At 33.2% G+C, this 14,198-nt stretch overlaps 1 protein-coding gene across 1 annotated transcript in view; it reads left to right on the top strand.

Moving 5' to 3' along the window:
• ARID4B (AT-rich interaction domain 4B) overlaps positions 1-14,198 on the top strand; it is a 125,623-nt gene that overhangs the window by 75,414 nt on the left and 36,011 nt on the right. The window contains exons 10-16 of the mRNA XM_065894836.1: positions 1,573-1,649; positions 3,034-3,188; positions 6,367-6,439; positions 8,106-8,200; positions 9,246-9,343; positions 10,131-10,374; positions 10,678-10,853. Of these exons, the coding sequence (XP_065750908.1) occupies positions 1,573-1,649; positions 3,034-3,188; positions 6,367-6,439; positions 8,106-8,200; positions 9,246-9,343; positions 10,131-10,374; positions 10,678-10,853 (918 nt within the window). The remainder of the gene's footprint in view (positions 1-1,572; positions 1,650-3,033; positions 3,189-6,366; positions 6,440-8,105; positions 8,201-9,245; positions 9,344-10,130; positions 10,375-10,677; positions 10,854-14,198) is intronic.

Raw genomic sequence — 14,198 nt, forward strand, 5'->3', positions numbered from 1 at the left:
AAGTATAGTAGTCTTATGATATGTCTTTTCTTGTTCATTTGGTCTTTTCTAAACCAGACTCTAAGTGCTGTCTGATTTATCAGTATTTGCCTATGTAATAGCTGATGATTTATTGAGGAAAATTCGATATATCTACCATATCTAATACTTGATTGATATTGATATATTTATTGTTTTTGAATGTCTAATTAGGATTTTCTGTCATTTTTAATTATGTCTAAATGGGTTAGTGTTACCCTGTTGTGTAACATTCGACTTCTGCAGTAGGCTGAGGATTAAAATGAATTACTATAAATGTATGTTAAGTATTAAGAAAGTGACCTTTCATGTAGAACTTTTCTGGAACTGAAAAACTGTGTTTTTTTCTTTCTTGAAGAATTGTGTGACTAGAAAATGCATGTATTTTATATTTTGCCTTATTGGGTGACTATACTTTAAGAGGATCATCATGCTTTAAGATTGGTGTTTGGGTTTTCAAGTTCTGAAATGTGATTTTTAAAAACGGTCTATGAAACTCAGTTTCACAAAATGGAGATAATCAGAGAAATCTGAACACTGAAATTGAATACTGGTTTGATGATATTAAGAAATTACTGTGAATTTTTAAATGTGTGATAATGATATGGTTATATTTTTAACAATTTTCTTTTAAAGCTCCGTAATGAAATATTATAAATTAAACTATATAATGTCTGGGATTTGCTTCAGAATAATCCAGTTGGGGTGGGAGGAGGTAGGTAGGGGTATAAATGAAACAGTGACTCTGAGTTAATGATTATTGTAGTTGGGTAACGGATATGTGGGAGTTCATTGTACTGTCCTGTCTACTTTTGTATATATTTGAAATTTTTAAATAAAAAGTTCAAAAAAGCAGGCTGAAAAATGTATTTGGAATAGTTTTTAGGCTTTTCTGGGTTGGTTGAGACAAACCAAGTGCAGAAAAGATGAATGATGATTTATTAGTGTAAAATAGGAAATATGTGATGTATATGATAGAATGAACCTCTCCCAGTTGCTTGCATCCAGCCCCTCCTTACGGTTGCTGAGTTCCATGAAAAACCTTAAATTATATGTTAGAAGTTTGCTTGTGAACCTAGAATTCAGTTTAAAAAAAAATTGTTAAAAGAACATTTTACATTATAAAATAGTACATGTTCTTCCAGTCTTAAATTTAGTAATTTCTTGTGCTTATCCTAAGATGATGGCCAATTCTTGCTATTCAACTTATTTTTTATTGGATTGATGCATTCTGCTATCCAGACATTTTAATTTATTATTTTCAGTGTTTCAGTGTTCTTAGTATTGCATTTAGCTAAGTCCTCTGATATTTGAGAATACCTTGTTGTTTATAAAACATCTCTTAAGGTGGGGTCCTTCTGTAGATGATTACATATTTTAACATCCTGCCTAGCATTTTATTTGGGACTTGCAACCCTGTATGCAATCATTTTCATTGTAAATGTCAGTGTTTCCATGTCTTCAGTATCTTTCTGTGGTAGGTAATTGGACTCTTAATTAATCTCTGTTGTATTTTTGTGGGTTTTTTCCTTTAAAATTAAAAAAATAATATAGTACTTCAGTACCAAGAAAGGATGTCCATGAAATTACTAGTGACACTGCACCAAAGCCTGATGCTGTATTAAAACAAGGTAAGGATAATCTTGGAACAAATTATAGTTAATTTAAAAACTGATGGGGAATTCCCTGGCGGTCCAGTGGTTAGGACTCTGGAGCTTTCATTGCTGGGGCCTGGGTTTGATCCCTGGTCGGGGAACTAAGATCCTGCAAGTTGTGTGGCATGGGCAAAAAAGAAAAAAGTAAAAAGTATTTCTGAGGATTAAATATTCTTTTGGTCTTAAAATTTTTTTTAAGTCTTTAAAGTTACATTTGGTTCTATGCGACTTATACTTTTGTAAACCCATGTGCCTTTTGTTATCATAGGTATTCTTTTTCTTTTTTTTAGCTTATAATTGGGACAATAGTCTAAAAATGGGAAAGAACAATATCATCAGCTGTTACTGTATTCTGGCTTTTGCCTAGTAAATAAAATATTAGTTCCTGAGGATGGTAGAAACAGGGATCAAAGTAATTTTGATTTGGCATTTCTTATAACCGTAGTTATATTTTATTAAGGAATACGTGATAATTGCATCTCTTACTTGATTTTTAGCATTGTAAATAGCTGTTTATTTTTTCTTTGCCCATGTTCACTGAGTCAAATAATATGCTATGTAGACTGGTTAAAAATCATCAAGAATTTATGGTTTAGAATTTATTTCCATTTATTATAAAGTGAGAATAACTAGCTAATTTTAGTTTAAGCTAATTGTTAATATAATTTTAATTCAGGCTTAACGAAAAATGTAGAGGACATATTTATAGTATATTTTCAGGTATTGTGTGTTACTACAATGACTCTGTGCCTGGTATATAATACTGTTTAATAATCTCTTTTTTTTGATAAAACGATTAAAGATTTACCTATCTTAAAGTATTTTTTACTAGACACTCCTAATTTTCATTTAAAAGAAGAAAACTGCCCCTTTTGTCTTTGTTGGAACCTAAGTCACCTTCAAAGGGCAGCAGTTTTGGGCTTCCCTGGTGGCGCAGCGGTTGAGAGTCCGCCTGCCGAGGCAGGGGACACGGGTTCGTCCCCGGTCCGGGAAGATCCCACATGCCGCAGAGTGGCTGGGCCCGTGAGCCATGGCCGCTGAGCCTGTGTGTCCGGAGCCTGTGCTCCGCAATGGGAGAAGCCACAGCAGTGAGAGGCCTGCGTACCGCAAAAAAAAAAAAAAAAAAAAATGGTAGCAGTTTTGCCATCTATAAAATGGGTGCCTAATGCCTAAAACTGTTAAAATTAAATGAGTTGCTGCATGGAAAAGCAGTTAGCATAGCGCCTAGCTCATAGCAAACACTTCATAAATGTCAGTGGTGGCAGCACAATAGTTTTTTATTTCTTTATCCTATTAGTATTTTTAGACAAATCAGTTGTCTTAATTTCTCCAGTTGATATAGTTTATGGTCTCTTTCCAGCCTTTGATCAGGCACTTGAGTTTCACAAAAGTAGAACTATTCCTGCTAACTGGAAGACTGAGTTGAAAGAAGATAGTTCTAGCAGTGAAGCAGAGGAAGAAGAGGAGGAGGAAGATGATGAAAAAGCAAAGGAGGACAACAGCAGTGAAGAGGAGGTGAGTGAACATAGTTGATGCCTTTTCAAATGAAGGACACATGTTTCCTTGGTGAGTTGGGATTTGGCTAAAGTCATTAATCACTTAAATATTTTTAACATTAGAAGTATTTCATAATACAGTTGTACTTTTGATATTCATCATGATCAAGTAGTTTGCTTGCTTACCTTAAAACAGAAATATGGTCTTGTGAAATTAAAAATATTAAGTATAGTTATCTCAGTAACCTCAAAAATATTTCTTAATCTTCAGTCCATAATGTATGTGTCAAATCAATACGTTGTACACCTGAAATTAATATAATATTGTATGTCATCTATACTTCAATTAAAAAAATAAAAAGGGAAAAAGTTTGTTAATCTTGCTGTGCTTTTTGTTTATCAGATGGTTAAGGAAATCCCTACCTAATATAGGAAAACTCTACTTTCATATGCTTTTTACCATCATGTAGACAGCTGTCACCTCATAGTATGTTTACATCTGCATATTTTATTAAAATACCTAGTAAAATATAAAATATGTCTTCCATCTAGTATTAAAGGAATAAATAGCAAAAAAAGTAAAGATTAATATCTCTTTAATTCAGAGAATCTTATATGACTTTATCTAATACAGTTGGGTAGATAGTTCTAATTAGACCATAAATAAGACATCTGTCAATTTATATGGATCAAGGAGCTAAATTTATATTTTATTGTAGCTGTTACTTTAGGTCTAGCAATGACAAGTACCGGGAAAAGATGCTCATAATATTACTAGTGACATTGCACCACTGTGCTCTTTAATGGTTTCTTGGACAACTTTATCAAAGTTATTGGGGTAATGGTGCAGATAGTGAAGCTGCAATACGTGACCATGAAGTGAATTGTATTTCATGTTTTTAGGAAACAAAGATAAGTTAATATATAATATTTTAGGTAAGTTATAAAATTCTGCCATTTAACTATAGTAAGCAACTAGTAATGAAATAGGATTGTTTTAGAGTTTATGTTTTATAATATAGTGATCTATGACGGTGTGTAGTGTAAAAGTTTCACAGGCTTCAGTCTCCTTCCCCACTGCCTTCTATTTAAAATGCTCGGAGCCATCAGTTCCTTGCTTAAAACCTCTGCAGTTGCTTCTTATCACTCTGAAAATCAAGCTTCACTTTTAGAACCTCCCTTTGTAGTCCCACCCCTGCCTTTTTTTATATCACTTCTCTTGGTATACCCTCCTACTTTTTTGGGGGCGGGGAGGGGGGGTTGCTGCATGGTGCATCTTGCGGGATCTTAGTTCCCTGATCAGGGATTGAACCCAGGCCACAGAAGTGCTGAGTCCTAACCACTGGACCGCCAGGGAACTAACTCCCTACCCTTCTACTTATGAACATTATGTTGCGGCAACATCAAATTACATACCTCGTTTCTACTCACCTCTGCACAAACCAATACCTCTGCCTACAGTGCCCTCCCCCTGTCAGCCTGACACAGTCCTGTTCGGTTTTTTAAATCCTACTGACATGTCCCCTCTGTAAAGGGAAACCCTCTGAGAACTATCACCTTCCTCACCCTAGGAGAAGTTAATCACTCGATTTGCTAATCTAAACTACTACTGTTGCTTGTAGAAATTTTTGCCTACATATATACGTGTACATACATATGTACATATATTTATTTTTCTATTTGTTTTCTCTCCTACTAATCTGTAAGCTCATCAATGGTAGGGACTCTGTCTTACTTGTACTCTGTCTGTCATAGTGTGTAACTTGTAACAGATGATCAGTAAGTATTAGTTACCAAAACTTCTGTCACTTAGATTTATGTTTTACAAATGTTTTTGTAAAAGCAGATCTGGTTTCCAGTTTAAACTTTTTTTTTAAGTTAAATACAAACTTCACTTAAATTTTGTTGCAACAGGAATACATTTGACAGTTTATGTAAGTCAAATATTGTACCTTGGGGGCATTTAAGATAATATCTAGAAAACAGATTTCCTTAGACTTACATGTGACTACTATACCACAATCCAGTGTATGTGGACCATGTTTAAGTTGAGAAATACAGATTCATCCTGAGCAAACTAATAATTGTCATTGATTCTTTTCTTCCCGACTAGCAAGCACAATAGTTTATCAACTTGAGTTTTTGTTGTTTTAACTTCCTTCCTTTTTTCTGCTAGCTTATAAAATAAAGAGGCAAATCTCACTCAAACAGTGGCTTTAGCCTCATGATTTTTAAAATTAAAATGATTTATTTAGACTACCAGTTGAAAAGTATGCTCCTGACTTTTACTGTTAGTAGTACATTTGTTTCAGCCAGAGTAACTGTAAAGCCTAGGTGTATATTTTGAATCACTTCCTCTGCAGTTACTCCTGATCATGTTCTGTAATGGCAGGTGCCATCGCTTTTTTCTCTTTTATTTGACTCAGCGCCTTGCATAGTGCCTACACTTACCGGTGCTCATTAAATATTGTTGAATGGCTTGATAGTCACTGAATTGATGCGTTCCTCCATCTCACCTACTACCCTGCTCCTTGCAGGTTGCTTCAGGACCAGCTCCCTACTGCCACAGCCCCTGGCCACAGCAGCAAGAAGCTAGTCCCTCCCTTGTAATTGATAAATCGGGGAACTATTTTATTACTTGAAGATTTCCCTAAGTCTGAATCTTCAGGTATTGTAGATCAAGTTTGTTCCCCACTTTACTGATTTTATAAGCTCGAAGCACTATACAGTGGGGCCATATATAATGAAGGATAATTGTAGTCGCAGTTAATGGGACCCACACTTGTTCAGTTCTTTGAGGAGCAATAATAGAGTTAGTTTTGATGGTAAACCCTGACCCAATTTAATATAAGTGAGAGTAGGTCTTCTTGAGCCTATGACCTAGTCCTATGAAGGACTAGATCTCTGATCTGGTAAAAAGTTCATGAATCATTTTGCTGGTCTCATTTCTTATATGAGCATTTACATTTGGAACTGTCACTATTGAGATAATCTTTTAGGACATATTTCTCTGTAAAGCATGAAATGTCTAGGCTTTCTGGTTTTGAATAGCTTAGTGTTAAGAAATAATTTTAACTTGGTAAAAAGCCTTTGAAATATTCCAGTATTAGTCTTTGCTGTTGGTAGGAAATCGACTTGTGTTAGTGAAATGCTTAACTGAGGAAAATAATATTCTGTTCTTCCGTGACTAAAATTAGGAAGAAATAGAACCATTTCCAGAGGAAAGGGAGAACTTTCTTCAACAGCTGTACAAATTTATGGAAGATAGAGGTGAGTGTTTTTTCTTCTATTCATCATTAATGTAGGTATCAGATAATTAATATCTCAAAATAAGAATTCTGTTTATTAAGCTGCATGTCACTGGTAATCATGGCTATCTTTTTGATTTCCAATCACCAGCATCCTAGTACGGTGTCTGTCGCATAGGAAGTGGAACGTGGAATTTGACAGTATTTTGATGGATATTATGGCCATGGACCCATAAATTCCTGTATTCTGTCCCCCCACCCATTTATGGGACCGCCCTCCCGCCAAAGAACTCTTACACTAGGAAACAGTAGCAGAATGGGTATCAGAGTACCATTTTATTTGAGCCTACATACATGCCTGTAGAAAAGCCTCTTCTCTAAAATCACTGTTTGCTATTCCCTGCATGTGTATGTGTTTGTGTATGTGAGTGAGTGAGAGAGAGAGCGAGCATACATTCTAAGATGGGCCTTATAAGTCTTCTTATAACCCAGCCACATAGAACTAAGAACAGAATTAAACCATCCATAGAGAAAGGTGACCAAGTCTCAAGGTGAGCCTGGGCTTAACTTATCAAATCTGCTTTTGTGGTTTAAGAAATATGAGCATTGGGGGAAAGAGGAATGGGTACCTAACAATAACTTTTAATTTGCAATGATGACCTAGTCCACCAATAACTATGGCCCTGTTACTCTCTTGCTTATCTGCTGTTCAGAGTATAGTTTCTCCTTTCCTGGGAAGATGCTAGAAAAGGAGTGGTGAGAGGCAGAAAGCTTTCTAGCTTGAGGAGAAGGACAAAATGAATGAATAATACTTGCAAGTGCTACTCTGCTCTTTGAATTAATGTTTTTTTAATCCAGTTTTGTATTGTTGATGAGTAGAAGCTGGCTTGGTCTTCTTTTCGCTCTCATAAATCATAGTGGCTACTACAATGTGGGTATCTTTTTATTCTTCAATATGAAATGTCCTTGATTCCTATATTATTTATTTGTATGAATGGAGGCTTGGCCTAAGAAGGCAGGCTATTTCTTAAGCTTTTTTGTGTAAGGTAAATAAAAAAGTGAAGAAAACGAATAAAATCTAATACTAGAAAAGAGTGAAAAATGTGATTATGCCAGTCGTATGTTTTTTGGAAAGGGCAGTAAGTTGTGTATCTCTATCCTGTTGTTTTCTCTACTACATCCTAACAGTTTGATAGTTTTAGTGTCCTTCTGCATTTTCACATGTTAGAATAAACAACACTATAGCTTTATTCTAGAATTATTCTTTAGAATAGTAGAAAATTAGTAAAATACAAAGGAAGTATCATAAAGATAACTCTCATTGTGACGCAGTTGCCCATCAATTATCTCAACACTTTTTTCAGTTCTACCAAACCTTGTTACCCTGATTTTTAAAAATTTTTGTTGGTATTTTATTTTGCTTCATTTAGTATTTATTCTTTTGCTCATCAGGGGAATGAAAGTTGAATGAAATCATATAAATAAGGTTTCAAAAATATGATATAGGAAAAAAATTTTTTAATGAAATGGGTTTAAGTAGTAGGTATCATGTTTTTGATTAACAAGGGATTTTTTTCTCATATATACACACTTTGCACTATGTATATTTGGGGTAATGTTTGAATCTTTTCAGAGTTTAAGTTAAAAATGTATCATGGTTCTAATAGATTTCGTGTTTCCTTTAATAGGCACACCCATTAACAAGCGACCTGTACTTGGATATCGAAATTTGAATCTCTTTAAGTTATTCAGACTTGTACACAAACTTGGAGGATTTGATAATGTAAGTATTACAATCAAAAGTGAAACATGTTTTTCATACATGTTTTCTCATCTAAAAATTATCTAAAATTGTTTATTAATAAAAACCTAAGAATAAAAGGAAAAGAAAATGGAGGGTACAAGTTAGAAACAGCTAGCTTCCTCAGTCCAAATTTAAATTTAATTAAAAATTTTCAAAAATGAGCTTTCTGATTTACTGTTAAATTTGTCAAACTTTCATAAACTACCTGAGTTATAAAACAGCCATATTAGTGGAAATTCTTTCTTTCGCTGTCTCTTTTCCATTAGACTATAAGGTCATTGAGAGCAGGGATCTGTCTTAATATTCTTTATATCCTTAATCTCTATCACTGTGCCTTATATATGTAGAAAACATATTATTTGCATATATATGCAGAAGATCTTCGTTGAACTGAAGAAATTATCTTAAGGTTGCCATGATGTATGGTGCCCATCCAGTTATGACTCTTCTGGAGGAAAAAAAAGTATTCTGCATTACTAAGATTCATAAAATTGCGTTGATTTATTAGCTTATATATTTTATGGGAAATCATACATCATTAAAACTTTTTATCTTTGTCTTTTCATTAAGATTTTGATTTAGGAATGTGGATGTTTTCTTATTTATTATATATAGCAGGGTTTCTTTAAAAGTCAGATGGGGACTGCTTGGCAGTCCAGTGGTTAAGACTCCGTGCTTCCATTGCAGGGGGCAAGGGTTCGATCTCTGGTTGGGGAAGTGGGATCCTGCATGCCGTGCTACGTGGCCAAAAAAAAAAAAAAGTCAGATGGCCTAGTATTTCAACATTTGTAATTCTCTGAGATTTGTTAGAATACCAAAACTTAACTTGAAAATGTTGTTGTAAACCAGATTTTTGATTTAGAATTTATCAAGATTGATATTTTTCATTCCTTGAGACTGGAACCGAGAAATATAGGAATATTCGTATGTATACACACACACACACACACACATATTATTTATCAAACTTTTATCGCATTCCCACCTTTTAATTTGGGAGTTTTCATTTCACTTTGTCTGTTAGATTGAAAGTGGAGCTGTTTGGAAACAAGTCTACCAAGATCTTGGAATCCCTGTCTTAAATTCAGCGGCAGGATACAATGTTAAATGTGCTTATAAAAAGTAAGTAGGTGTACTTGATATAGCTATATTCAATATTTTACCTAGAAAGCAGGATGGAATTTACCCTATAACTGAGGCTAGTAATTTCTTCTAAGAAGAAATCAAGAAAGTTTTACTAGAGTAATCACTCTATAATAGCATTTTCTAGAGTGTATTCCATGAATACTAGATCTGTGAGAGTGTCTGTGAAGAAAGTTTTTGTGGCCAAGTAAATTTGGAAAGTATGTGTAGAAGTTAAAATGCCAAAGTTTTTTGTTTTTTTTTTTTAATGCCAAAGTTTTAAAGTCAAATAAACCCAGGTTCGAGTTCTGGTTCTGCCGGTTATTTGCTTTTTGTGCCCTTGGATCATTTATTTGTTCTCTCAAGCCTCGATTTCATCTTTTTTTTAAATGAGATGATACTATTCGCCTCATAGGATTACTCTGATGAGTTAATAAAATTTTACATGCACTCAGAGGTCCAGTGCCTGGCATATAAGAAGTGCTCAACAAATAGATGCTATTACTAATTCTTCTAATAGCTACTGTTGTTACAATTACTACATTTAAGAGGATGACTGTCTTTTCACTTTTAGCATCTTTTTTTAATGAATTTATTTTTCTTTGAAAAATGTTTCTGTTTGAGTAAAAAAGATTGGGAAGAACTAAACTAGAATAAATTTGAATATTAACACAGCTCAATATCTGAGCACTTAAACAGGAGAAATGAACACATGTTTTAAGAACTACAACTCTACAATAACATTTCAAAATGTTTTCTCAAATGTAACATCTTTTCATATTTCTAGATACTTATATGGTTTTGAGGAGTACTGTAGGTCGGCCAATATTGAATTTCAGATGGCATTGCCAGAGAAAGTTGTTAACAAGCCTTGTAAGGAGTGTGAAAATGTAAAAGAAATAAAAGTTAAGGAAGAAAATGAACCAGAAATCAAAGAAATAAAGATTGAAGAGGAGGAGAATGTAATACCAAAAGAAGAAAAGCCTACTGAAGAGGGTACTGAAAGAAAGGAAAATATTCAGCCCTCTCTGGTAAATAGGATACTGTTGATAGTCCTTTGCCTTCTTTGGTGCATTTTCTACATCCTCTGTAAAGATTACATAGTTAATTTATTATATAATTTTATACTTTATTGTTCGTGCACTTTCTTCATTAAGTGCTATTTTTGTGTTTAAAATAGCTGTTAGCTATTTTAGCCTAGTGTTTTAGGAGTTTCTTAAAATAACTTTCTCAATGTTAGTATTGTTGGTACCTCCTTTTGCTAACAATTAGATAATGGAATGAGGTTGACAATTTTTACTTTTGTTGGTATAGTTCCTCTGATCTTTTTCTAGGGAAGTAAAAAGAATTTATCAGAATCTATACCTACACAGACTGATCAGGAAAAAGAGGTTAATGTGAAAAAAACAGAAGAAAATGAAAATCTGGAAGATAAAGATGATGAGACAACTGGGGTAGATGAATCCCTCAGCGTAAAGGTAGAAGCTGAAGAAGAAAAAGCAAAATCTGGGTAAGAAATTTGTTTTTGGTTAAGATGCATTTTGGCTGAATGAATTCTTATAATTTGCTCTTTGTATGTGTGTGTGTATGTATGAATCTAAATTTGACAAAATAAATGAGTGATTTAAATTTGCATTTATTATGTAAATAGTATTTGCCTCCTTCAGAGACCCTACTAATGCAAATTTGTAGCAAAAGATCATATTTTTGATCCATTATTCTTGCTCTCATCATGGAAATTTATGAAATTTTGAGCTAGAGAAAAGCACTTCTTACTGCTTTAACCTCTGCCGGATAACCAGATAATATAAATTTGGGAAGATGGCCTTCTCCAGTGTTTTGTAGATGGTATGTTGGCTCTAGATTTTGAGAATTGTAACCATTTTTTAAGCAAAAAATAAGAATGGAAAAGTGCTAGTAATTAGTTTTTAAAAAGCCAGAATTATTATGTTGTGTTTTATGTGATAGTAGCATTTACTTGTTTTGGTCAGTTTGGGATAATGAATTATTTAGCAATGTAATCTCTGTACTGACAGTGGACCCCTGGATTTTATAGGTGATCTTTGGCATCTGATTTTGTGTCTGAGGTTTATAAAACCTAAATATTCCCATTGTTAGTGGTTCTTTTAAATAAGTACAACCAAATATTTTTTTGATCATTTTCGTATTTTTCCGAAATTTGGCCACAGCATGCAGACAAGCAGGGAAGAGGAAAAACCATGCTTAGATGAATATAGTAAAAGGTGTTTATTATACTTTGTAATATATATATCTGTGTGTACAAATGTGTATTTCAAGTACTCCTTATTGATATTGGGAATTATTTCAACTATTAAGAAACTTAGTAAGTATTCAGCTCTTTGCCTAAAATCTCTGCTCATTTTAGTTTTCTTCTGAAATTTTGGCCGCAACATGCAAATATACATGAAAAAACGAAACAAAACTGGGTTTAGATGAATATAGTATAAGTGTTTGTTCATTTTACGTGGCTATATTTCCGTGTGTGTTAAATGTATATTTGAAGTACTCTTGCTGCTACTTGGAGACTGTTTTAACTATTAAGAAATTTCGTAAGGATTCAGCTTTTTGCTGAATTTTTAAATATGTAGACATTTCCAGAGCATCTACTGTGTGGAAAGCCCTGTGATTAGCCTGTATTTTCTCTTTGTTACTAATAGTTATCTTAAATTTTCAAGGTGGTACTTCAGCTTCTTTTATGGTATAAACTATATTTTGCAGATTTTTAAAAATCTTTCAACTATATGGCCTTTTTATTTACCACAGATATTTATAAATGTATCATACAACAAACTGAAATTTTCCTGTTGTGACTGCTTTAGAAGCGTTATGGGTTCTTTAGAAGCTTTACGGGTTAGAAATGTCCAAAACTGATCTCTGAATTTTATTAGATAAGTGCAATAGAAACTTTTATAATTATAAAGAATTAATGTATAAGTATCTTTCTAGTATATAAACTTTCTCTAAGTAATTAGCTGCTACCGAGAACTTTCAGTGTCCTTCCCTCGTAGTCCAGGTGTGGGGGAGTAAATCATTTCATTTATGTAAAATGTCTGGTTCAGCTCCTGGCCCATAATAGGTACTAATAAACCTAAGTAGTTTATTTGTTTTTAATTTGTTCCATTGTAAATAAGGAATATGACATCAAACTTGGGAAATTTGATATTTCTTTGTGAGTTCGGATGAAAAGTTCCTGGTCGATACATTTGGTTTCCCAAACTGTAGTTCTCTAAAAGCTAACTAATGGGGCGTGCATGCGTGCGTGTGTTTGTGTGTATGTATGTGTGTGTAATATATACATCAACTTAATTTTTTTAACCTGTGTACTGGCTGTATCTTATACTTTGAAAGGCTCTCTTTCTTGGCATTCTGTGTTCTGTTTAGTTTAGTGCATTTACCTCTGATTTTGCCACTAAGAGGAGGAGGAGGAGAGTATTTGCTTTGGCTGATAACCAGTAATTGTGTTGTTTGCTTCTCTATAATTCAGTGTATTAGTTGAGTGATTCCTGTTTGCTTTGCATCTGAGGTTGACATTAAATGAGAATTTTTAATTTTTGACTGCTTTTTAAAATTAATACGGAATATTAGGTTTTTATTCCAGATTAAATAAAAGATTGTCCTGGCTACCACTTTAAGTCAGGTTGTGCTTGCTATCATTGGCATTTACCAGTTGTGCTCAGTGCATTATATAATGTAAGATACAGTTTAGAGTTAGTTTTCGTTTTAAAAATTTTCGACTTTTTATCTCTCATATATTTATTATCTCTTTTATGATGATTCTAAGGTGCATGATAAATCTCTGGTACATAATCAGTCTCTGTTGTAGCCACCAGAATACACTTCCTTTTCTCCCTGATGTGCAGGGATATACTTTTATGATTTAAACAAGTAGTGTTCTTTCAAAAAAAAAGTCTTAACTGGTTTAATTTTATATGTGTATACTACTTATATAGTATATATAAATCATTTACGTAAAGTTGTTAATAATAGTTTATCATCCGTAACACCCTTTCTGATAATTTCTTAGATATTTTAGCCTTACTAATAATTTTTTCTTCATTATAGAAATGTTAATATATTTTCAGTAACAGAGTTCATATTTTTTATCTCAGATTACAGCTAGATTCATTTAATTTTTTAAGTACCTATTTATTTGACTGTAAATGAGTCTTTAAAATAGGATTAATTCTTAAGGCTCTTTGTAGACTTTGTGATGTATTTCAGAGAAAATTGGCTCATTTGGTACTTTAGCATATAAGAATATAAAACTAAAGTTATCAGTGGAGGAAGACTTTTTATATAAATATTAATAGCCATTAACTTTTAAAGCTTAATTACTTAAGTTGTCTTGTGGTTCTGTTTTATGACATTTATTCATTTGTCAGCTGTAAAGTGATGGATTCTTTTTGAGAGAAAACTGTTGTAATAAGTATAGACATATTGCAGAGCAAATTAAAACTAAATATAGTCCAGAGTTTCCTATTGAAATTTATTTTTTTTTTTTGGTAAATCTAGTGCCTGGAAGGATTTATGATTTAAGATTTTCTCCAATTTGTTGAATACAGATTTGTGGCTAATATAAAATGAATATGAATGCTCAGCTTTAGAAGGTGCATGGTATTGAAAAGACCAGAATGGTTTGCATTGCTGCTTCTAGAATGCAAATGACTTTTAGTTTCATATTATTTGGAATTGGCCTCTCATATACCTATTTCTTCAGAACTTTAAAGTTGAGAGAATTGGTAGAAGAGGACTTGCAGTAAATATGTGTTAAAGAGAGCAGAAATTGTGTTGAAGTTTAGAAGAATAGAAAGAAAAAACCTGATGGGATAGTAAT

Source organism: Phocoena phocoena, chromosome 16 (genome assembly GCF_963924675.1).
Source record: "Phocoena phocoena chromosome 16, mPhoPho1.1, whole genome shotgun sequence".
NCBI lineage: Eukaryota > Metazoa > Chordata > Mammalia > Artiodactyla > Phocoenidae > Phocoena > Phocoena phocoena.